Source organism: Streptopelia decaocto (genome assembly GCF_964273445.1).
Source record: "Streptopelia decaocto genome assembly, chromosome: Z".
NCBI lineage: Eukaryota > Metazoa > Chordata > Aves > Columbiformes > Columbidae > Streptopelia > Streptopelia decaocto.
This window is the reverse complement of record NC_138657.1, coordinates 41,507,037-41,532,061: the sequence shown is the minus strand read 5'-3', so window position 1 is coordinate 41,532,061 and position 25,025 is coordinate 41,507,037. Positions and strand designations below refer to the sequence as shown.

Sequence of the window (25,025 nt, the reverse complement as noted above, 5' to 3'; positions counted from 1 at the left end):
CTGCTGACAGAGCACGTTCAGTCCAGCCTCCTTCTCACAGCTGGGCCATCCAAAGGCACATCATGCCTTTGCCAAGGCCAAAGCAGTTGTTCCTTGGCTGTGATTGAACCAGCCTGGCTAAGGAACAAAAGGAAGAAGAAAAAAAGAAAAAGGAAGATAAAATATATCTAAAGAGGGGTACAGAGGGGAGTATTAGTGATAGTGGTGGTAGTAGGAGTGGCAGTAACGTTAAAGTGGAGCTTTGGTGATTGGAAGTGGTTCTTCCTAGATTTTTCCATACAAGGAAGCATGTGAAAGAGGTGAAGGGAGCTTTTAGCTCAAAAGAGCAGCTAAAAGAGAACAGGCAGAATGGACAGGATGAAGCAGATCCATGGTTCTACAGAGTTTCTTCCTCCAGGCATACTGTGTTATTTGCTCTGTCTCCAGGGAGATCCACTTGATTAAATCACTCTCTTCTATTAAAGGAACATGATACAGCAAAATAAAGGATCACAGGATCAGCAGGATCACAGAGGGAAACATATCCAGGCAGAAAGAACTATAATAGAAGCTTCAGCTAGTTAGTATTTTTCCTACCACTGTTCTGAGGTCCTTTTCCATAAAACCTTCCAAGAAATATAGTTTTATTTGCAGCACATGTGGTTCTGATATATGTTGTCTTCCACCCTATAGCACCATCTGACTTAAGCCAAAGTTATTGACGGAGCTGCCTGCAAACCAGGCACACAGGTGAACACGTTGCAACTGAGAGTAGGGCCACTTGTTTTAAACATCTGATAAAAATTCCCTGAGGAGTTTTAAAGCACTAGTTGCTTTTGGTGTTTATTTTATTTGAGTTTTAAAGCACTAATTGCTATTGGTGTTTATTTTATTTAGATTGTGTAGTACCAAGCAGGACTTGGACATACTAGCTGCTGCTTTATGCTCCTCTGAGGAGCTCTAGCCTCACAGAGCTCCAGAAAGCTAAATTACAGTTTGCTATCACTGGTAGGTCATCCTTGTGACAAACTTGATTCAAAAAGAGGTGTAGATGAAGGTGAGAAATGCTCAACAGGTCTTGAGGCTCTGGGGGCTGGAAGAAAAAATAATCTTAAATTCAGAAAGGCATGAGGCACAAGAAGGTTTCCTGTAGCCCCAAAATATAATTTCTTTTGACTTTCAAACTCCAGCTGTCCTGCTCACTGAGTCTTTTTGCTCAGGGCTAAAAATGTTTGAATACAATGGTCCCAAAAATGGGAAATAGCATCTGATAGAATGTCTACTCCAGCCATTTTCATAATTTGTTTGTTTGGTTTTTATGATGTGTTGCTTCCACTGCCAGCTCAAATCACTGCAATATTTTTATATCTATACAGTTTTTACACAGGTTTCATTGGTTGGTTGGGGATTTTTTTTGTTTGGGTTTGGTTTTGGTTGTTTTTTTTTTGTTGGTTGGTTGGTTTGGATTTTTGGTTGGTTGTTTTTTTGTTTGGTTGGGGGTTTTTTGTGTGTTTGTTTTTTTGTTGTTTTTTTTTTTTTCCTACAGTATTTTCTTTATTTTGAAGGAAAAAAATAAAAAAAAAAAAGGGTATCTCTGTCTTAAAGTTTCCCCCGTTTTTTTCTTTAACATTTTGATGACAAATCTGCTTATATGTACTTTAAAAGGTAGCACCAATGTTAGTTTCATTTGGTTTGGGGGGAATTACAGTGTATATGACCTCCACCCTAAATCCAAACAGGGTAACCCAATCCTGTAGAGACAGTCCTTCCTGTGCTCTTGTGCAAATACCTGTGGAGGCAATGCAGACTTTGCTTTATATGTTCACCACTCCTTGTGAGAGGTGCAGCATAGGAATCCTGGACAATGACAACTCTTCCCATGGCAGCACAAAGGATGTCACCTGAGCCTCTCTACAGGTCTTTAATGAGGCAACTGTACTCACATGAGGACCTTTGGGTGTACTTTTCTCCAGTATAGCCCTTGCTCCTTTTGCCTTCCTGTCACTTACACACAAGTCTGGTGAGTAACAGGACAGAGAAGGTATGCTTGGTCATCAGACTGCAGCATATCTCACTTCCAGGCTCATGTGAACTTGACCCTCCTCTGCCAGCACCATGCATTCCCCAGGGAGGCTGCAGAAAGAGGGCAGAGTTGGCTGTTCTGAGAGGCTGCAGGAAGCCTGTAGGAGTATCTCATGAAGCAGAGTTGCTCTAGAGGCAGGCAGTGACAGTGTCCTGTAGAAAGCGTTTGGACTGAGCTGCTCCAGGGGACTCAAGACTGTCTGCTTTGCAAGAGGAACATTTCTTGCAACAGAAGTGTTGTCTTGGACCCAGCTGTGCACAAGGTGTCAGAGGGTTTCTCTAGGATCCATAGCTGTGATGGGGGCAGTTGGCTGACCATTATGTTCCTCTTCTTTAGCTTTACAAAAACAGGTGGCCTCTAGTGAGACCAGACCACATCCAGAACCATTCACCTTTGCAGGAGGCTTTTTGCAGTGCCAGTTTTCCAGTGACCCCTACAGACCGGATGCAGAAGCCTCTGCTGGGGTTACTGAGGTCACAGGCAGCTTTTTAAGGAAGCCAGACCACTGTTTTGGCAGGGAGAGTACATGGGTCCACCCCACAACACAGCAGGCCTTAACATCAAAATCCCTCTGTCCTGCTAAGACTTCAGCTTCATGCTTTCCATAGGCTTTCCAGAGAAGTGCACATCTTGAGTGTGAGCTGCAAGAGAGATGAATTATGCAGTCTTGAAAACAGTGTACAGCAAGTAAGCTGACTTCAGCTATGGTGGTAATTACAGACTAGCACAGAAATTTGCATCTCTCTTGTTCTAAAGACAAAATGTGAAGTTAGCTCAACCAGCCGAAACAACTGATGGTGCAAAGTAGATATTTGTGCAAGCTACCTGGCCTCACTGTTAGCAGTGCCATAATGCCTCTATGGCATGCTGCCAGGGTACGAGAAACTGTATAATGGAGGAACAACCTGCTCTACTACACATGATGAATTGAGAATTAGCCTCACACACCTATATGTCTGATGCATTAGTAGAGAGAAAAATGTTCCCTTTCAAATCTCTTTTATATGGTTGGATAAAGATAGAAGTGTCTTAGCTGATGCAAAGAAGACTCTGATCAGGGCAACAGCAGATTTTGGAGACATTTGCTAGCAGTGTTTCCTTACTCCTTTAACCTATCCTTCAAAACAGAGCTAAGTTTAACCTACAACTAGTTTAACCTACAGGTAATTTCACACTGTCATTTTAAAGATCTGAGATACCACTTTGTGTCATCATTTTGAGGATAACAATGCACATCTGGCAATATGGAGACCTTTGGTTTGTGCTATGTGGCAGATCTGATTCACCCTTCTATCTTTAAAATACTTTTAAAAGTTTGATGTAATGAGAAGAGATTATTCTTTCCTTAAACCACTCTTTATTAAAAAATGTAAACATTTGTAAATATATAAAATTATGAAGTATCAAGTGCTTCTTGCTTCCCAGTACAGTAGGACTCAGAAGTGACACGTAAATTTGTTGTTAATCTATTTGGTTTATTAGGTCCAGGGCTGCAGAACTGACCAGCTAGTTTTGCAAAGGACAGCTAATCTCATTGCTCTGACAGGTCAAAACTGATATTGTCTCACCTCAGTTTCAGACTTCCTTCCTGCTCCTTTTGACAAACACCAGTGCTTACTGGTGAGAGCAAAGCAGGAGCTATAGGAACTAGCAGGCTCCCTAGAAGGATGTAGCTAGGCATTTTACAAAAGGAGAGATTTCCATTTGCTAATGGGGAAGAGAATTCAGGTATTGAGAGAGCTCCTCTGTACAGTGTTCCTTGGGGAAGATGCATACTTGGCTTTGGGATCATCTTCTAGCTGGACTGGACAAAGCCAGTCACAGGTCCAATTTGCATCAAATTCCCTTAATCAGCAAGTACTCACGTCCCTTGCATGATGCATGGTAAGAAACATCACCAAGTCCCATCTATCTCACTTTTTTATCACTGAAATGTTAGGGGGCAAAATGTTCTCAGGTTGCACATCTAGACCTGAACCCCAAAGCAGGACACTGGACTGCTGTGGAAGTACTGTAAAATGAAAAATCCATCCATTGCTATTGTTAGGGTAACTGAACTCCAACTGGGATATTCTGTGTCACTAACCACATCTTCTAACACTCAATAATAGCTGTGAGTTGCAGAGAGAATTGCAAGATGTTCGTTGATGTTGTTTCTTACTTGGTCTTTCCCCAAAATCCCATGTCATCTACAGAAACTTAAAACAGGTCCCTGTGTTCTCTAAGTCAGGGGTGTCAAACTAATTTTCACGGGGGGGCCACTTCAGCCTCACAGTTGCGAGTCCTAAAATTACATTCAGCCCTTTGAAGGCAACCGCAAGGCTGACGTGACTCCTGTGAAAATTAGTTTGAGACCCCTGCTCTAAGTGGTTCCCTTTGCCAATTCTCTGGCCTGTGCAGGCTGTACTACCCTAATCTTACAGCAGCAGGTTCGTTTTCTTGTGGAAAACTTAAACCACTGGAATTGCAGGAGAAGTGGAGAAACAACAGAAGCCCAAGTAAAACAAGCTTATCCTGCATGTCTCAGCAGCTGGCACGGGACCAGAAAGGTGAGGAATACTGCTGTATTTAACTTCTGCTTCTTAATATTTTCTTTCACAGGCAGCACTGCAGGTAGGGCTTTTCCTGTTTGTAGGAGAGAACAAAGTGGCTCATTGTGACAGATTTGTATTACAGATCATATACCTGCACTTCCCTGCTGTAATGGGAGGATGCACCAGCTCCTGCTGCGCTTTAGCTAAGAGGCACAATTAGCTCCAGCCTTAGAGTGGAAGAGTTGTTACGCCATACAGGAAGCACAGCACTTAAACAAAAGTTTTCCACTAGATTTGTGACAGGCACAGCTTCTAACTCTCTAAAAGCTTCACCCCTGATCCAAGTACATGAATGAAAAAAATGGTTGAAATACGATGCTCCTCTCCTCTGCAACATTTCTTTAGCTTGAATCAAGTCAGCTAAAAATCCCTGTTACCTGCAGAGTTGTCCAGTCCCATTTTGACCTTCCTGGCAGCACAGCCTTTCCCACAGCCAAGACTCACAAATAAATACATGATTGAGGTAAGCACAGCAAAAGTGCTGCAGTGACTCTGCTCTAGCCCTGTTTTGTTCTACAACAGGATATGTTGTGCAACACTGGATATCCCAGTGTGCCAGCTGAGCATTTGCAGTCATAGTCCCTGTCCACAGGCCTAAGTCCTTCCCTTACTGAGTCCTTGGCATCCCCTGGTTAGGCTTCAGGAACATCTGCTATTGCAGCATCTTCTGCCTTGACCAAATCGCCACTATTTGTCTCAGCATGGAGCCGCTTGTAGTCAGTGTGGAAGAAGATGACGTAGAAACAAGCCACAGCGCTGCAGAGGCCTGCCAGGACCAGTACAGGATCTGCAAGGAATATACACTTTTAGATAGTGAATTCACTACTCCTCATGAGTGCAGAAGTCTAGAGGTCCACTCCACAGCAGCTGCACAGCCTGGATGATCTCCTCTCAAGAGCGAACCCTCAGGACAGTGTGCAGCTCACAGTGGGGCAATGCCAGTTTGGTAGCAGCCAAACCGCATCTCACCTAATGCTAGCATAGAAAGAGGATTTGGGTGAAATGTGGAAGGTTTTGAGAACTCTTGTCCTGCATGATCCCGCAGGTTGGACGTCTTACACTGGTGCACATAGTGTTTGTGGGAGAGTGTGTTTCTGTGTATGTGTACACCTTTGTGTGTTGGGGGGTTGTGAAGAAAGTTACAAGAAAAGTCTGAATCAAAACACTTGAGCTTCATAAGAGAGCAGGTCCACACAGGTTCTTCTTATATCATCCAAGAGCAAAGTGTAGGAAAGGTTCACAATGCATAAACTTTGATTAAAGAAAAATTTGTGTTAAAATAAACATTTTCTGGAAAAAAAAGGTAAATAAGGCAATCTAAAAGGCTATGCAACAAGGCCTGGAAATAGTTACATTTTTATTCCAGCAGTGTCTCAAATAGGCACCTGCATGCCTTTCTCCACAGATTCTCCTTCATGTATGTATTAATCAGACCACAAAGTGAGTAGGAGTGGGTACCTAATGAGGAGATCCAGCTATGATCTGACGAGGAGGAGACTTGTGGGCTTTCAAACATGAAACACTCAAATTACTTTTGGTGGGCAGTTATTGTGAAGCCTTGTTCCTCGCCAGCAACAGGAAATCATTCTGGGGAGTTTCTGCTTAGCCAAGCAGGTTTGTGTTGTGGTGTGTCCCCAGGACTTTGTGTCAGCATTACATAAATATGAACCAGCTGAGAGGATCAAGACCAGGGTTTAGCCTGCAGTGAAAACACATTTGTGCTCCTGTTCATCTCGGTTGCTCTCTCTTCTCCTGACTGACTTGGAAATGTGGAATAAGGCAGAACAATGCTGTACCATCGTGTTAGAAACCCAGGCAGCTGTGTGTGCAGAAGCAAGGGAAGCAACTTTCAGCAAATGCACTTACAGTCTTGGCCTCCCACACTGAAACGCAGCACAGGCTGTGCCATATAGACTGTGTCGTCCTCTCAGAACAGCTGCTTTCTAGCTTGTTGAAGCTCATATCTCTCCGGGGTGGCTATAAGGGAAAATTTAATCCGGAGCCAGCAGCAACATTCATGCCATTTTAGAGGTTTTCTTGTTTCAATCTTGCAGGTCTGGTTTAGCAGGAGCAGCAAGGAAGTGCACTATTAGGTTAGGAAATGTGGCTAAGAAATATGCTACGATAAGAATCAGTCTTGCAAGCTCCCTCCCAGTGAGACCTGGAGTGGGGTGTACATCGGGTGCAATCAAGTGCCCAGCATAATGTCCAAAGGACATACTTACTTGTCCAGTCCAGGGCTCCATCCTGGTCAAGGGCACAGGTGGAGGATGTATCCTCAGAAACATGCACAGTGAGGGCTTGTAGCAGAATCATTAAAATCACGCCTTCAATCTGGCTGTGGGGAGAAGCCAATATGCAGTCATGGCACCTGCCTGATTCATCAGTGCTGCAGATAAGCTCAGATTCCCCAGTAGGAAGAAAGTGAGACCCCTTTCTGGAGCAGAGTCCTTCTAACAGAGAAAGCTACTGTCAGCTTCCTCTGCCCCAGGCGCTTGTTTAACTGGCCCTGGCTCACAGAGTACCCAGGTCAGCCTTTCAGTACACCCCCAGACATGGGGCCAGCATGGCAGGACCACTATTTACTCCCTCTGGAGGTGGGTGGGTGTTAACTACAGCTGCCAAGGAGCTGAGGCCTAGTCAGAGATTTGGGCAGAGACTTGGAAATACCTCTCACTGCAGGACTGCGGATGGGAGAAAGTCAGGCTATGACTTCAGCTTCCTCCTTATTGCTGGCTGGCAGCAGCAACAAAGTCCACAACCAGTGTAAGACAACAGCCTTCAAAGGCAGTGCCCGTCTTTGACTTATGTTTCTTGCTGCTTCAGCTTCACCTGACACACACACATGGCACCAGGCCATATGTATCACTACTTAGGACTACTTAGGACTCCAAAAAGGCATTTCTGCAGCAGTCCAGTTCCAGCCCTAGGCATGTACATTGATCATTGGAAGGACTGTCACTGACACATCTGTTGTGACCATCTTCCCTGTGAGTGATCAGCCCTATCTCTCTCAGTAGAGGACTGAGACCTGATAAGTCCCTGGACTGACGTGGGAATTGGTGCCCTTCTCAGGTACCTCTCAGGCCCCTCTCAGCCCCCATCTGCCTCAAAAGTAGGTGATGCTGGGCATGATTAAATTCTGCTTTGTGCCGAACAAGGGAGAATTTCATCTTCCTTCTTGCTTTTCTTGCACCAACCCCCTATACTTGTCCTTGCTTTAAAACCTTTAGCTTTAGCCAGCCAGCTTCCTCCTGGCCATGGTCATGTGCACGGACACCAGGGAGAAGTTCAGCAGGATGGCTAGCAGTGAGTGATGTCCACACTCTTCTTTATCTGCAGCCGTGTGTGTGTGTGTACCCAAGCTCAGCTGTCAATTTAACCTCCTTACCTTGCAACAAAAATCAGACCTGTAGATGTGCCCTCTCCCACAGGGTAGGAGCACTCCACAGCCAGCTCCATGGCAATGGGGTAGATGGCAAAACCGAAGAAACCAAAGAGTGAGCTGGTGACAGCCAGCATGACAGCCTGGTGTCTGAATCGTGAAGTCTGCAGGCAGAAAACCAAACCAAACCAAAGAAAACCAAAACCAAAGTCTCAGTGTCAGCTGTACAGAAAGTCTCTGAACCCATAACCTCCAGGAAGTCCCAAGGGGTCATGGTTCTCACCAATGCCTTCACTACCTATTCCTGAAACCTCTCTTTTTAACTCCCACCCTTTAGAGTCAACAAATGGCTATATGACAGAGATTTATATTTTGAATTTAAGGAAGGGGAGAGAGGATCAGCAGAATTACCTGAAAAGCATTGGTGTGGTCATATTACTGTGACCTGACTTCCTGGTCAGTAACTTACCAGGAGCACGCTCAGCATATCGCCAGCACCAAGTGAAACACACGCTTTTCTCCCAGTGCAAGCTAACATTTCAGAAGTGGTTGTTTGCACTGGGTTACATATGAGAATTCACTGGGCTGCTGCAGCTCACGGATAGAGAGAACTATTCCTTAGGTGCTGCAGCTCAGTAATAAGAAATACAATTCCACACCATGTCAGACTCATGTTTGTAACACTGGGGCTTTACGACAAAAAAAATCACAAACAAGAAGAAGAATAATTAAAACACACAAACAAGCAAACAAACACACACACAAAACCAACCAACCAAACAAAAAAAACCTAACCCAAAACATAACAAACAAAAAAACACTTGAAACATTCAGAAACCCTGGACATTAGTTTAGTGCCAAGAACAGCCTTGTCCCTAACTGTGGAGGAAAGAGCATGGCCTTGTCCAGCCAATGCTAGTGAAGTCAAGGGCATAAATCCTGCAGCCACAGTGCTGGTACCTTCTTCTGAACCATGTAATAAATTCCCACAGAGTAGCATGAGATGTCTGTCCTGGCATGGCTGCAGCAGGCCTGGCCCAGCTAAACTGGTAAAGTCAAAGAAAACTCTGTGTGTCTAGAATCCAAGTTTAAAGCATCATGGCATCAAGCAGGTTTGAAAGGATGTGTGTCAGTTTACTACTTTGAAGTAGTAGTTCATCTGTATGGGGTGAAGGGAACAGAGGGAATGGGAGGATAGAAAGCTTTCCTCGTTGCTCCTGACAGACTCTCTTGCCTGTTCTGTGCTTTACCTGATCCCAGTCATGCTGACTTGTATTCAGAGCATCCCCCCAACAAATGCCAGAGTATTAAAGGGGGAAATGTAAGGTCTGCTTTAGGCACATTGTCTTACACTGAGAAAGGCATTGCATTTGTCTCATTATGGTGGAGCTAACATCACTGGGATCTTGGCCCACAGGCAGGTGTGATCACACTGTATTTAAAGTTTGGATTTTTCAACATAGAAGAGAAATGCACAGCACAACCCTGTTGGTAAAGCAGAGACCTGCACCAGTCTGGGTGCTCTGCAGTGCTAGAAGTCCTGTGCCTCATGCTCAGATTCCTGCTGGGAGATGGCTCTCACTGGCAAATGACTAAGCTTGAGTGCAGTACTTGCACTCTGGCCCCATGGCTGTTAAGTCTCCAGGTTCTGTGTTCCTCTCCTGGCTTTATTCCAGTGTCCCCCTTTCCTGATTCTCCCTTACCTTGTCTTCCTTGAGGAATACTGCAGAACTATTAACAGGTCCTTTCTGCTAATCTTACATTCCTGGCAGCCACCACAGTTAAAGGCAGGTGTTGGGAACACTATGGCATTCTTGTTTATTTTTGCAAGATGGACATTTAGCAATTCCATTTCTTTTTGGAAAGAATGATCTCAGGGCCAGCAAACAAACAATGGTGATTCAATGTAAGGAAGTAAAATTATGCCAATTTACTTATATCCTGAAACAGTCTGCCTTAGGCTTCACAATGATTGTGAAATCCTCAGTAAAGGGTTTTTCTTTAAAACTTTCCTAGCCCAAGAGATAATCCCAAAGCACAACACGTGCCTTAATAAATACTATGACATCAAATGACCTTGGTTTGAAATGATGATTTATCGAATGGGAACAGAACTAAGCCCATAGGTATGGTGCGATGCAAGGGAGAACTCACCACTGCGAACATGATGCTGGCAAGTGCACTCAGACAGAAACAAATCTTGGTGGACTCTATGAACTTCCTTGTCCGGTCGACATACAGGCCTAACAGGAAAGCACCCAACAAACCACACACTGTAAACAGTGCACCGTTCAGGCCAGCAAATTCCTGGAGGGCAGAAGAACAAGTAACTGAGCAAACAGAGCAGTTAGGAAAGAGGTTTTAATGTCACTGATGTATCTGCCTGCTGCTAGTGTGTCACTTGCTGAGGTAGGAAAAGCTTCCCTGCCCGTTGCAATAGCTGAGGCCAGCACAGTATCACACAGTATCACAGTATGTTTGGGATTGGCAGGGACCTCAGAAGACCATCTAGTCCAATCCCCCTGCTGGAGCAGGAATGCCTAGGTGAGGTCGCACAGGAACATGTCCAGGCAGGTTTTGAATGTCTCCAGAGAAGGAGACTCCACAACCTCCCTGGGCAGCCTATTCCAGTGCTCTGTCACCCTTACTGAGAAGAAGTTTTTTCTCAAATTTAAGTGGAACCTCTTGTGTTCCAGCTTGATCCCATTACCCCTTGTCCTATCATTGTTTGCCACCGAGAAAAGCCTGGCTCCATCCTCGTGGCACTCACCCTTTATATATTTATAAACATTAATAAGGTCACCCCTCAGTCTCCTCTTCTCCAAACTAAAGAGACCCAGCTCCCTCAGCCTTTCCTCATAAGGGAGGTGCTCCACTCCCTTAATCATCTTTGTTGCCCTACGCTGGACTCTCTCCAGCAGTTCCCTGTCCTTCTTGAACTGAGGGGCCCAGAACTGGACACAATATTCCAGATGTGGTCTCACCAGAGCGGAGTAGAGGGGAAGGAGGACCTCTCTCGATCTACTAACCACCCCCCTTCTAATACACCCCAGGATGCCACGGGGCTCTGAGTAGCAAATAACAGGGCCCAGATGCTGCTACAAGTGTGTAGGGACAGCAGCATCACAGCACTCCCAAGGTCTCAATGGACAACATATCTTTGCACATCTGGCAAGGGAGGCTGGTGTGCAGAGAGGCAGCAGCTGTTCCCTGGCATTGAATGCTCCAGTCCAGCCATGAGACTGTTCTTGGCTCCTCCAGGGGCAATCAAGTGCCTTGTTCACACTGCTGGTAACAGGTCCAACTGCCTTGAGATCTGCTTCTGTTTACAATCATGCTTCTGCCCTCTTATCAGGAACCTGCACTGTCAGAATGCCTTCCACAAGGCTGGCAGTCCCAAAGTGTGTTAGATGAGACAGCATCACCTGGCTGTAGCAAGGGGGTCTCAGAAAGGCAGTGAGCAGTAGTTAGGATAGGGTATCTGCTCTGTTGCCTGCAGTGGCTATCTTTGCTGTCCTGCTCCTTCAGCTCCATAAGAATTCAAATGCAGACACAGATCCTGAGAGCAGGGAAGCTCTAACAAATTTGGGTAAACATTTTTGAGAGCCTCAGGGGCAGACTGAAGGACAGATTATCTGAAATAGCTTCTGTGGGCTAAAGGGCCATGGCAATCCAGTCACATAAAGACAAAAACATCATGATGCCCAGAAAGCAAGGATGCAAAGTTTAAAACGTTTCTGGTTAAATGCCAAAGGAGTGTGCAAATGTGAGCTGGCTATGGAGTACTGAGCCAGATATCAGACCTGGGAGTTGAGAGGGAGTGGACAGAGACCAGACATGTAGATGTGCATACAGAACAGCTGGAGAGGTGTTTTATGAGGACCTCCATGGAGATACAAGCAGCAGGACTCAAGTTCTGCCAACCTGAGGGAAAATGCAGGAACCAGGGCAGCCCCATGCTATTGCCAGGAGAGAGAGCAGGAGGAACCAGCTGGGTACACACTGCTCAGCTGTAAAAGCAGCACCTGTCTGAGGTCCTGGGAAAGATGGGGAAACAGCTGCCACAGTACCTATGACTTCCTCTGCTGCCCTGGCTTCATGTAAGACTGTGTAAAGAGGAAAAGGTGGCTGCATCAGCCTGCCTTCAGTTTCAGTCTAGGGCCTGCCTGGGCCCCATCCTGTTCTGGAGAAGGTGTCAGAAGGCTGCATAGACATCACTTCTCTGGAGTGGCTTATCAAAAACACAATACTCGTTTTTCCTAAAGAGTATTTCAGGAGGAAAGTATTTTAATTGACAAATGGGAGGCAGGCCATGGGCAATAATGAAAGTGCAGACCATCCATTATACTGAGAGATTGACTGTGTTCTGGATTAATGCACTGCTTAAGCTATATTAGATAATGTGAGCAAATAAGATATGAGACAGTACAGCATATTCAACTATCTTCATTTTGCTCTGAGTCTTTTATCAGGGAAAATAATTTCGATTGTATCATACATGATGTGGACAATGGGGAGGAAAGGAAGAAGACTCACATTTGAATATTCCTTTTCACAAAGGATCTGTTCTAGCAGAGCTGAAAAGCAGGTGAACATCCCAATTCCTCCTCCAAAACACAATGCCAGGATGAGGTATGGCTTGTTTCTCAGGAGCTAGAGAAAGAAGTTAATGTGTCATTTAAACAAGAGGAGGGGGAAAAAAGGCCTGGCTGTCACAGTAGTCTTCAGGGTCAGAAGCTCTGACTCCTCAGTTGGAAATGTTGACAGTGCAACCCTGTGATCATTAGAGGAGTTTGACTTGCTCCTGTTAGTTCAGCCAGAGGACAAGTTAAAATCAGTATCATGTAAGGAGGATCTCTTCAGTGCCCAAATACCTCCTTCATTTTGCTATATGCTATCCTACCTGTTACTGCATCTGCTCAGAAGGCTCAGGTTGTGTGGTCCTCTTGGAGGAGCCCAGGTGTGCCAGGAGCCAACCTGCAGACAACCCACAGCTGAATGCTCGGATAACTCCAACAGCTTTGCTGTGAGGAGCTTCCAAACCCCAAGGAAGGAAGGAAACCTGGTCTACTTCAGGAGGAGAGTTTAGTGGAGTTCAGAGTCTGCTTTGTCAAGAGATTTCCCAGCATATCCCTGTCTGCCAGGGCTGCACCACTCACTCCAGCACTGGTCTGTCTCTGTGCTGCAGCACTTACCATTTTGAGCCCTGTAAGGAATGGCTGGGAAGTTGAGTTCATGGCACTGACTGAAGGAGGCGTTGGAGGAACCTTCTCATGAATCCCCACAGTTGCTAGAGCACAGGCTGTTACTGATGGGATGGCATAAACACCCAGCTACACAACACAAAGTAAAGACATGTTATGAGTATTTCCAGATCAACTGCCTCAATATAAATAAATCAGCTGGACCCCAACTGGCCCAGCTGGCTGATAAAGTAATTTTCATTTACCATCAATGGGATGTGCTTTCCTTCAGGAACTAGTGCAGGTGACAGCACGTTTGCTATAAGAATACCCAAGGGATTGGCTGGAAGGAAACAAACAGAGAGACAATTTTTTCATGCAAGCAGTCAGAATCGTGTGTCCACCCCTAGTGCCAGTCAACACCAGAGATGAAGTGTGCAGCTGAGCAATCAGTAAGGGCAGAACAATGCATATATAGGGAGAAACAGGTAGAGGAATATTTGGAGAAGTTGACCGTGTAGTCTTACTGCTGCCACATCTGTTCCCTCACCCCCATGAAGTCCATTCTATAAACCTGTTTCCCTATAATCCCTAACTTCTGTAAACTGCTTTTTGTCTATGAATTCCAGTGTTGTCACCCTCACAACACTGTCTCAGTAAATGCCGAGGGGACAAAACCAAGATGGACGAATCCATGTCATCTGTCCTGATGTTATATATCAGCAGTAACAAATAGAGGTACTTTCCCTTCTTTACTCCCTCTTGAGGGATGCACCAAGAGGCATGTATACATATGGATAAGATCCCCCTGAGCCCTCTTGACGGTGAACAGTCCTAGCTCTCTCAGCCTTGACTGGCATGACAGATGCTCCATTCTCTTAACTGTCTTAGTGGCTCTTAACTGGACTTAAACTAACATGTCCATGTCCTTCTTGTACTGAGGAGTTTAGAACTGGACACAGCTCTTCAGATGTGCACAGGGGACCTCCCTCAAGCTGCTGGCAATGCTTTTCCCAGTAGTCACCAGGATGCCATTGGTCTTCTTTGCCAAAAGGGCATAAAAAGCTGGAAAGCCCTTTGACAGCTCTCTAAAGTGACATTATGTCATTCGTGGCACCTTTCAAGCCAATACAGTTCCTCAGCAAAGCCCAAGCTGATATACAAGCTGATCTCTCCCACCAACCACAAAAATCATATGGCAGAAGAGAATCCTGGACACTTGTCTGTACTGGAGTAGGGAGTTACATTCTTAAGGGGCTGCAGCTGAGCAGCATCTGAAGTAGCACTTCCAGGACTCAGCTTGCAAATGTCCAAAATTGCAGGAGACAATTTTTTATCTTTAAGGCAATGTTCTACAAACAGTTGAACAAGTGAAGTTGTTTTTCTGCTGGTATGCATGGATGGAGTTAGGAAAGCCAAAGCCAACCTGGAAATGAGATTGGTGAAAGATGTGAATGGCAAAGGGAAGGTTAGAGAAAATGTGGGCCTGTTGCTGGATGTAGCAGAAGACATGGTGACAAAGGACATGGAAAAGGAATGCCTTCTTCATCTCAATCTTTACTAGTAAGACTGGCCTTCAGCCCTGAAACTAGAGGTGAAGCCTGGAGCAAGGAAGATTTACCGTCAGTTGAGGTAGAGAACGTTAGAGAACATTAAATAGACCAGACATACACAACCCCATGGGATTGATAGGATGCACTGATGAGTGCTGAGTGAGCAGGCTATTTTCATTGCAAGGCCATTCTTGATTATCTTTAAAAGGCTGTGCCAATATCAAGAGGCTCCTTTGGACTGGAAGAGAGCAAACACCACTCCCATCTTCAAGAAATGCAAGAAGGAGAATCAAAAGAACTCCAGGCCCTCCAGTCTCATTTTGATTCCTAAGAAGGTCATGGAACAACTAATCTGGGACACCATTTCCAGGCACATGAAGGACAACAAGGTGAACAGGAGCAAATAGCAAAGGAGAAACATTAATTACTTTGTACAGTGAGATGACTGGCTGGGGAGATGAGGGGAGAACAGTGGATGTTTTTAATCTCAATTTTACTAAGGCTGTTGACACTGTCTCCTATAACATCCTCGCAGGCAAGCTGATGAAGTGGTGGCTAGATAAGCAGACAGTGAGACAAACTGAAATTTAACTGAACAGGTGGGCCCAAAGGATTATCATCACTGACATGAAGTTCAGTGGGAGGTCAGTCCCTAGTGGTGCATCCCAGGGGCTGATACTGACACAAATACAGTTTAACCTTAACAAAAAACCTGGACAATGGGGCAGAGGACACCCACAGGCAGTTTGCAGATGATGTAACACTGGGAGGAGTGGCAGGCTGGAGAAATGGGCAGAGTGAACTTCACCAGGAGTAGGAACAACAATAGGAAAGGTAAAATCCTGCACCTGGAGATGAATAACCACATCCACCAGTAAACACTGGGGCTGACCAACTGGAAAGCAACTTCACAGGGAAGGGCCTGGTGTGGAAGGTAGGGGTCCGGGTAGACACCAACCTGACCATAAGCCAGCAACACAATCTCATGATAAAGAAGGCTACAAGCATCCTGGGCTACTGCCTGAGAAGCGTGTTGTCAGCAGGACATGATCCTTCCCCTCTGCTCAGTGCTATTGAGGCCATATCTGCAGTATTGTGTTCAGTTCTGGGCTCCCCATTATGAGTGAGACATGGACTCCCTGGTTGAGCAAAGGGCCAAAAAGATGATTAAGGGACTGGAGCTTCTGTTATGTGAGGAGAGACTGACAGAACTGGGACTGATCAGTCTGGAGAAGCTGCTGGAAAGCATTTTTGCAGGGAGGGATATGGGGTCTTGGTGGCCTGCAAGTTGACTGTGAGCCAGTAATGCACCATTGCAGAAAGGTGTCCTACAGAATCCTGGGCTGCATTAGGAAGGGCATTGCCAGCAGGTGGCAAGCAGTGATCCTTCTCCTCTACTCAGCCTTAGAGAGAAACATCTGGAGTGCTGAGTCCAGTCCTGGGCTCCTCAATACAAGAAAGATACAGTTAATGAAGCAACTTCACTCAAGGGTCAAATAAATGATTAAGGGACCTGAGCATCTCTCATACTGAAAGAGGCTGTGAGAGCTGAGAGTGTTCAGCCTGGAGAAAAGAACCTCGATCAGATAATGTAAAGAGGGAACCAGACTTTTCTCGGTGGTGTCCAGTGGCAAGATAGGAGGCAATGGACACAAACTGTAACACAGAAAACTCTGTCTGAATAGAAACTTTTTTACTGTGACAGTCCTTGAACACTGAAACAAGTTGCCCAAATAAGTTGCAACATCTCCATCCTCGCAGACAGTCAAAGCCTGACTAGACACGACCCTGGGCAACCTGGTCTAGCCAAAACCCTGACTGAGCAGGTGGTTGGATGAGACAATCCCAAGAGATGCCTTCCAGCCTTGTCTATTCTAGGATTCTGCTGACGCATCATTAATAGTGATATAGTACACCACAACGGTAGCATTTCTGCTAGTACTTGAGAAAGTACTAGCTTATGATTCTGGTGAAACATTTCCTTTTTCTAAGTACATGGACACAATTAAACAACTGCTTCAACCTTGGGGTACAAAGCATCCAGGCATTGTAGCAGACTGACGGAAAACTGCTGTCAGGTGTTTCCATGAAATATAAGTATGCTGAAGCAGTTCCAGAAAGTATAGGTGAGGGGCTAAATTGGGCTAAATTTGAAAAGACGAAGTGAGACTATCTGAGTAATTACAGGGTTTCAGCTGCCTTTGCTTCCTAGGCTCATATCCCTTCTCTTCTTATCCTAAGAATGGAAAGTCCACTGGAGTTAATTAATTGTACATTATGGTCCAGAGGTCCTGGTGGATTAGCTTGCAGTACTCTGCAGCTGGGCTGCGTGTTTTGTGGACAGTGACGCCGATGCACTAAAACTCTGCAAGGTGCAAAAAATTACATGTTGACAGACCACAGTAAATGAAGAATCTCATGGATGAAGCAGAGGCCACTTCAGTGGACTCAAAGAAGCTGCCCTTCTCCTGACACAGGAAAATTTCTCATGGTCTTCAAACAGGATCAGTCCTTGGCTCTGCACTGCTTCTCTGTAAGTCTCTACAAGTGATGGGAGGACTAAGATATGATACTCCAGAGCACAGCTGGAGCCATAGTGATTTCAGCTGCTCAGCAGTATCCTGGGTGCAAAGTCCATTTTTGTCTGCACACAAGAACAGAGAAGCCTACCCAGAGGCACTAACAGGAGCTGTGAGGATACTGACAGGAGCCTGTAGGACCAGTTTCTGTGTGCAGCACTGATACAAACAGTACTGCAATGTTGAGTGCTGCTCTGGCATTAACACAGGAAACAGGTATTGATAAAGTAGAACAAGTTGAGAGAAAAAGTTCATGTGAGCAATAAGCATACGTGGAGACACATGGAAAGAGGCAAGGGGAAATGCACTTGTAAAGTAACTGCATTGGACCTGTTCAGTCTTTCTAGACAAAGGAGAGGTCACCTTGTCCATAACTACCAGACAAACAGGTGCAACAAGACTAAATAGCTCGGGTATAAGGAGCAAGACAAGAAGTAACATGTAGACATTTGCCAATGAGGTAATTAACCACTGGAGTAAATGACCAGGCCTGTGGCAGATGCTCCTTCTAGGCAACACGTAAATTTTCTTGAAATGAAATCCTGATTTTATACAGAAGACAGTAATGGATGTAACCAAATATTATTAATGGAAGCCCTCTACAGAGTAATATGCAGGTGGTGTAGCAGATAATAATCACAGTCCATTCAGTCCTCACAGTGATTTCTCAACACGCCACAGACTGAATGGCTTCAGGTCTTGGGTTTCCACTGTTCCTTGCTATTCAGTTTTATTCTTTCCCATACTTAGATCCATTTGGTTCTGTAAGGACTGAGGACACTATGTGAAAGAAATGCTTTTTGGCTGTTCTGGCTGCTCTCTCACTTAAAAAGAATAAGTTGTCTGCAGGCTGGGGTCCTTCAGGGCAGTGAAGAACCAAGTGCCCTTGGCCCCTGGTAAGTGTTTGCATTTCACCATACTGACAACAGACCTCCATCTCCAGCAAGGAATATGAAGGTCTATCTCAGCCCTGGGAAAAAAGATGAGCTGTCAGATCCACCTTATTCTAGGGAAGGCACTGCAAAAAAAATGCATTTGTTCTGACACCATAAATCCATTTTTGCTGAGCAAGAGTGCCCATGCTCTGGGTTTGCAGCAGCATTGGGAAAGCTGTATAGGGGTACTCCTATACTGCCATTTTCCCCACAACTCCAAGGCATTTAGCATCCCCAAACATGTTTGTGTGAACAGCTGAGTATATTTTACCTGTCTGTGTACACATACAAACTGAGAATACATGCTCAGCCTTGCTACTGGATGACCTAGTGGACAAAACTGCTGCAGCACTCCCACCTCTATCCAGATACAGAATTTGGCAACTGTGATGACTGGCATCACATGCGATTTAGACAGCTCCCTAAAAAGCTGCAGAATTAAGGCCACTATAGACTTTAGATCCAATAACGCTGAGGGCTGTCTTCAGCCTCTATGATATTTAGGCAAAGACAATCACCTTTCATGGTAGAGAGGAAGAAGGTTGGGAGCTTTGGTGGCTTACCTCAAATCTTGCACCTTGTTCCTAAGGCCCACTGCTTGCTCTCCAGCATGGAAATGCCTGCCTATCTTGCCTTGAAGGCACTGGTTTATTGCACATGGCCATGAGACTCTTGGGCAGAGCTGTGTTTGCAGAGCCAAATGGCTGTAGGACAGAGGGTTTCCTCTGCCTGCTGCCTCTGAGAGGTAAACAAAGACTAGCAAGTTCTGGGAGGCAGCAATATTACTTTGCAGCTATCACTTACACATTGATGCGATCATATTTGCTGTTGCTCTCTGGTGGTCTGGGAACCATAGTGCTGCCAGTTTTGTTGGTGAAAAGATGACAAGGGGCTGTGCCAGTGCACAGAAGCATTGCCCAATAAATAGGTACCAGTAATTCTGGGAACCCAAACTCAGGAAGTTCAGGACGCTGAATATCCGGATGATGCTACCTGTCATGTTCAGCCATGTGCTCAGGATCACCTGCAACAAGCAGAAACAGCCAGGGTTTGTGTGCTGAAATCTGAAGGGCAGAACTTAATGCAACAGAGTAGCATGAGCAGGGTCTCAGATGTACTACAGGAGACACTGGATGTCAGTAATCACTGCATGGAAAGTTGTCTGCAGATCACACCCACCCCTTCAGGCCACTGCAAGATGCTCCTGATCCAACAGTGAGTGAGTTTACCAGTCTTCTTAGAGAGCAAGGTGCAAGGTGGCAGTCCTGGCCCAAATAAGAACTACACCACAGGAAGCTTATGCGAGACAGCAGATGGAATTGATGAGAAATCCAAAGTTCACTAATTACACTCTATTTGCAAGTTTGTGTCACTGTCATATTTTGCTATCACAATCCAAAGATCATGGCAATGAATCATCCAGCATACGGATGCTCTTCTATACCACTAGCATGCTAGTGTTTCAGTGTCACACTCCACAACACTCATCCTCCTAGGAATACTGTGTAGATATCCCAAGCTGCACAGACCAAGCTCTGAGCTGACAGGAGTCCATTGCTTGTACCCTGCCCTGCTGCTCCTTAAACTGTCCCTGCATACAAAATAGCTTTTCCATATCAAACCCTACCCAATTGAAGCAAGCTCTTCACAGAGTCAGCTCAGAGGATCTGTCTCTGCCAGATGGCTAAGACAACAACAACTGAAGCAGGAAAAGGCAAGTAAGGATGCAACATTATTCTGACTTCTCCCACTGCTTCCCACCTCAAAAGGTGATGTGACAGCTATTACTGAATTAGGACAGAGCTTATAACATGCTCCTCCTCTGCAACACTTGGCAAGACTCCCATTCACAGTATGCATTTTAGTGCTTGGTGCACTGCTATCTCTAGGTGAAACACCCTCAGCAAAATAATACAGTTCAACTCACAGAACATCTGAGCCCCACGCTGTCAAGAACCCATGTTGCCACCAGACCAAATGGGATCGAGATGAGGAGGTACACAATTGAGAGCCAGTTGACCGTCTCCAGGGAAATGTGGAAGTAGGCAGCTGTCTTATCAGCCACTGGAGCAAATGTCAGCCATTGCTGCAGAGTAGAAAGCAAAGACAGGTAAGCATGAACATCTCCACATCTCCAAATTCAGCATCGCCTCAGACTGCCTTAACTAAGTTGTGAAGGGGCTCACTATCTTAATCTCTGCTTGAAATTAGGATGTCTGGTAATAAAAATTCAAACCTCCGGTGTCTGCAGTTACTCATGCTAGGACTATTTTGCCACTGATTTCATCATTATCTTGGCCTAGAGCTCCCATTCATTTCACTGCCTCATCCCCAATTCCCTAGTCTTGCTGCTGGGAGCTGGCAGAAGCAGAGGTCAGGAACTTTTTCCTTCCCCAGTTTGAACATGTTGGCCCCTGATACACTTACTTACCTGACATAAACCACAAGCAATCTTTCTACATAAGTGTAAACAAAACAGAGGCTGCCATCTCCTCTCTGCAACTAAGAGTCTCCTAATCTCAGACTGGTATTTAAGGTTGCATTGGTACCCCTGGATGTGGCTTTTTAAGAACAACTTTGCTACATGTCAGCCAAGACAGACACAAATCTGCGTTATTCAATATATTCAAAACATATAACAGGGAAACATAGATATACTTTAATAAGTACCTATATTTTCCTTCCAGTGCCACATATTAAAATACTTATTTAAACCTTCTTTTAGGCGCTCGTTTCATAAGGCTGCCGTCTGTTTCTGTTTTGCTAAAATCTGGTCCTGAAATCATGCTCACAAGAAAGAAATGAGGGTTCTGCCCCAAACTGAGGGATATTTCTGTGGATCCTTTGAGAAGATTCCCTCTCTGGTGCTTTTCAGAAAGAGTAGCCTAACCTGAGAATAGGTGTCAATAATGTAGATGTAAGCAATTGCACCATTAGAGATGATCTTGCAGCTGCTGAGTACTCAAGATAATAAAAGTTTGCAGAAATGTGAACAAAAACTTCATATATAGTTTACTAGCCACTATCTCTTTCCAGGTACCCCTCTCTGCCATCACAAGCTTCCTCTTCACAGACTGCATCCTGCAGACAGCATGAGCTGCAGCGCTCATGTGTAACTGAAAGAGGGCTCCAGTAACCTCAGAGGAGGGTATGTTCCTACACTTCGCTATTTGTTATTTCCAGTGTTCCTGTTTACTTCACACATGTCAGAAACCATAAAAACTACCGCATTAAATGAAAGCAGAAGGCAGGATGCACTTTCCTTCTTAGCGTCATTGTGTGAGAATAGCCACATGCAAATCATTGTTTAGCTAAGCTTTTCTCCCAGTAAGCATGCAATGAGTAAATGGCAGTTACAGAGAAGTTTTGAATGCATTATTAGTGTCCTAGCAAGGACTCCTAGCACCAGTCCTTTTCTCTTCTCTGAAAGGACCTGACATGCCAGATCTCCTGCATTCAACACAAAGCTCACATCACCATGCTGGGTTCAGACACATCCAGGTGGGATCAGTGGATCAGTAAAAGGTCTGGCAGGGGGTGGATCTGGTTTACTCAGCTTCTGCAATCAGGTGGATGAAAATGCTGGGTGCTGAAGGAAATTATACTCTTGTTAGACAACAAGGATGCTATTCTAGACCACTGAGAAACTTGCAGTAGACTTCTAATAAAATGAGCTTTTTATAATAACGATTCCTTTAAATAATACAAAATAGTGGAATGATGTTATCACCTTGTCTCAGGAAGAAATTTCACCCACCTTTGTTTTTCCAGAATTGATTTCCATCAGTCTGGGGTGGGAATTGAAATGTTTAATGCTAATCTAATTGTCTGAATGTTACCAGCATCACTAAGGCACTAGTTTGATTATGGGATGCTAAATCGATGCTAAACAAAACCCAGCTGTGTATTTCCAGCAACAGTAGTTATCAGTTCCTCACTGCCTTCCAGGTAGGGGTGGTGGTGATGAAACACTGTACCAGGAAACAGTGTAATTAAAGAGATGACACATTTTGTAAGCCAGCTTCAGGTAAATTTTCACCTCCCTGACCCACCACACAAGAAGCTCATGCATGCACAACATAATTAGGAGAATGATGCCACAAGCTAGAGTACAGGATTTTGTGTTCAGTGGCTGTAAACATTAAGCACTCCAGCATATTTCCATTAGACCTGCTAAAACCAAGCATCTGGGTTGCCCTGTATTTCTGCCCTGAGCAAGAGTTCCAGTTCTAGCGTATATGCGTGAGAGCACAGAAGGTGGGAATTTGCAGCCTGAGTTTGTTCTTCAGAATAGGAAGTGGGTTTCTTCATGGGTCTGGAGAGAAGCAACATGTTTCTGCCTCTGGCAGGATTTGTTTACCATGTGTTGCTCTAACAGAAAAATTAAGAACTGGGCAATGGAGCTCGAGCTGTATCTCTGGTCTAAGTGGCTGCCAAATGCCCCTGCAACAAAGAGATGGCACTTTGAGATTTCACTAACACAGGGAAATTGCCATGTTAAGCAAGTCAGTATGCCACCTGCTGCTTTTGTTTTTTCCCAGCTATCATGACTTCATCTACAGTAGTTAGCAAGCTCTTCTGCTGGGAGCTAAAGCCCTTATCCTACATGTTGTTTCTGAAACTCTGCACTGCGAAGGCTGGTATTTATGCAGGGACTGCCATGATACACGCCCCCTCAGGCAGAAGGTGATGAGGATGATGCCATCCTTCCCTGGTGAGGTATAAGTCTTGTAACCTCTGAAGACACAAAATGGAGACTGGGAGAGGTTTCCCTCTCTTTCACTCCCCGGGGGCCATTGTCTTAACTCAGGTTTTGCACCCCAACGTCAGTAACAAAGCTCCCCACTGTAGCTCATGGTGACAGATACAGGGAGGGAAAGAGAGATAATGTGCAGGGTTATAGCATGTCAAAAAAGGTGGCTGCCCCTGGGATAGATAAAGGAAACAGACAGACACCTCTGTCCTTGCAGGGTTGTCTACCCACTTATTCAGTCCCTGCACAAGCCTCACTTTGTGGAAATACACCATTGTGGTCTGATCAAGCTGCATTCAGCTCCACTGGCTGTGTAGCCACACAGATCTAGAGCCTTAGTGTATGGCGCAGAAGGCATCAAGGGGTCTGTTACACATTGCATTGCTATGTTCATGTTCACGTGTGCTCCTCTGGATGCTCAATAGATGTCACAACAGCAGAACTGAGAGAGTACAGCCCCTTGTCAACATCTCTTTCTGACATGACTAGGTCAGGCAACATGGGAGGACTCAGAGATGCTGCTCGCCATCGTAGGGAGGAAATGCATGCGGCCAAAGCTCAACTAGAATTGAAGCTGGCCAGTACTGTGAAGGACAATAAAAAAGGATTTTAAAAATACATTAATGGCAAAAGGCAAGCTAGAAATAACATTGGCCCATTAACTGATGAACATGGTCACCTTATTAATAGGGACATAGACAAAGCTGAGATGTTTAATGTGTTCTTCACCTCGGTGTTCAACACTGATGAGGGACTTGGGGGCCCACATAACCCTGGCTTAGAACACCATGGCTGCGAGAATAATAAACTCCCAATCAATCCAGAACTTGTATGGGATCTGCTACTCCAGCTAGATCCCTAAAAGTCAACGGGGCCTGATGGGATTTTTCAACACTCTTGGGAATCTGGAGAGGTCCTGGAAGACTGGAAGCTGGCAAACGTTGGCCCAATCTACAAGAAAGGCAACAAGGATGAGCCCAGCAACTACAGGCCTGTCGGTCTCACTACTGCTCCTGGAGAGGATTGTTCTGGGAGTTTTTGAAAAACATCTGAATGACAACACAGTCATTGGTCTCAGCCAGCACAGGTTCATGAGGGGAAAGTCTTGCCTGACTAACTTAATTCCATTCTACAACAAGGTTACCCACCTAGTCAACCAAGTCCTGTTGACATGATCTTCTTGGATTTCAGTAAAGCCTTTGATACAGTCTCTCACAGTATCCTCCTGGACAAGATGTCCAGCATACCACTGGATAAAGACACAATACAGTGGGTGAGCAATTGGCTGACAGGCCAGGCTCAAAGGGTTATAGTAAATGGGGTTAAGTCAGGCTGGTGAGCAGCGATTAGTGGGGTTCTGCAGGAATCCATCTTAGGGCCAGTACTTTCAATGTCTTTATAAATGACTTAGACAAAGGACTTGAGGGACTGGTTAGCAAGTTTGCTGATGACACAAAATTGGGAGCAGCTGTTGACACTCTCGAGGGCAGAGAGGCCCTGCAGAGGGATCTAGACAAACTGAAGAGCTGGGCAAACACCAACCACATGAAGATCAACAAGAGCAAGCACTGGATTTTGCAGCTGGGACATGGCAAGCCTGGTTCTACATACAGACTGGGGGATGAGATGCTGGAAAGCAGCTCCACGGAGAGGGATCTGGGGGTTCTGGTCAATGGTAAGTTCAATATGAGCCCTGGCAGCCAAGAGGGCCAACCGTGTCCTGGGTGCATCAAGCACAGCATTGCCAGCCGGGTGAGAGAGGTGATTTTCCTGCTCTGCTCTGCAGTGGTGCGGCCTCACCTGGAGCACTGTGTGCAGTTCTGGGTGCCACAGGATAAAAAGGATATAAAGCTACCGGAGGGTGTCCAGAAGAGGGCTACAAAGTTGGTGAAGGGTTTGGAGAGGAAACTGTATGAGCGGCTAAAGTCACTTGGTTTGTTCAGCCTGGAGAAGAGAGAGGGTAGACCTCATTGTGGTCTAC

The 25,025-nt window shown here is 45.3% G+C and overlaps 1 protein-coding gene across 7 annotated transcripts in view; it reads right to left on the bottom strand.

The window, feature by feature from the left end:
• The window catches only part of SLC49A3 (solute carrier family 49 member 3), a 43,657-nt gene that overhangs the window by 12,310 nt on the left and 6,322 nt on the right, over positions 1-25,025 (bottom strand). For 4 of the 7 annotated variants that reach the window (XR_014186310.1, XR_014186311.1, XM_082075640.1 and 1 more), the window contains exons 2-7: positions 20,219-20,377; positions 19,096-19,315; positions 13,491-13,567; positions 13,237-13,374; positions 12,578-12,694; positions 10,196-10,348 (exon numbers count right to left, since the gene is read on the bottom strand). Coding sequence is in view for 5 of the 7 variants with exons in the window: in XM_082075640.1 (XP_081931766.1) it covers positions 10,196-10,348; positions 12,578-12,694; positions 13,237-13,374; positions 13,491-13,567; positions 19,096-19,315; positions 20,219-20,377 (864 nt within the window). In the remaining 2 variants the exon portion in view is untranslated. The other 3 variants (XM_082075636.1, XM_082075637.1, XM_082075639.1) reach the window with 3 other exon arrangements.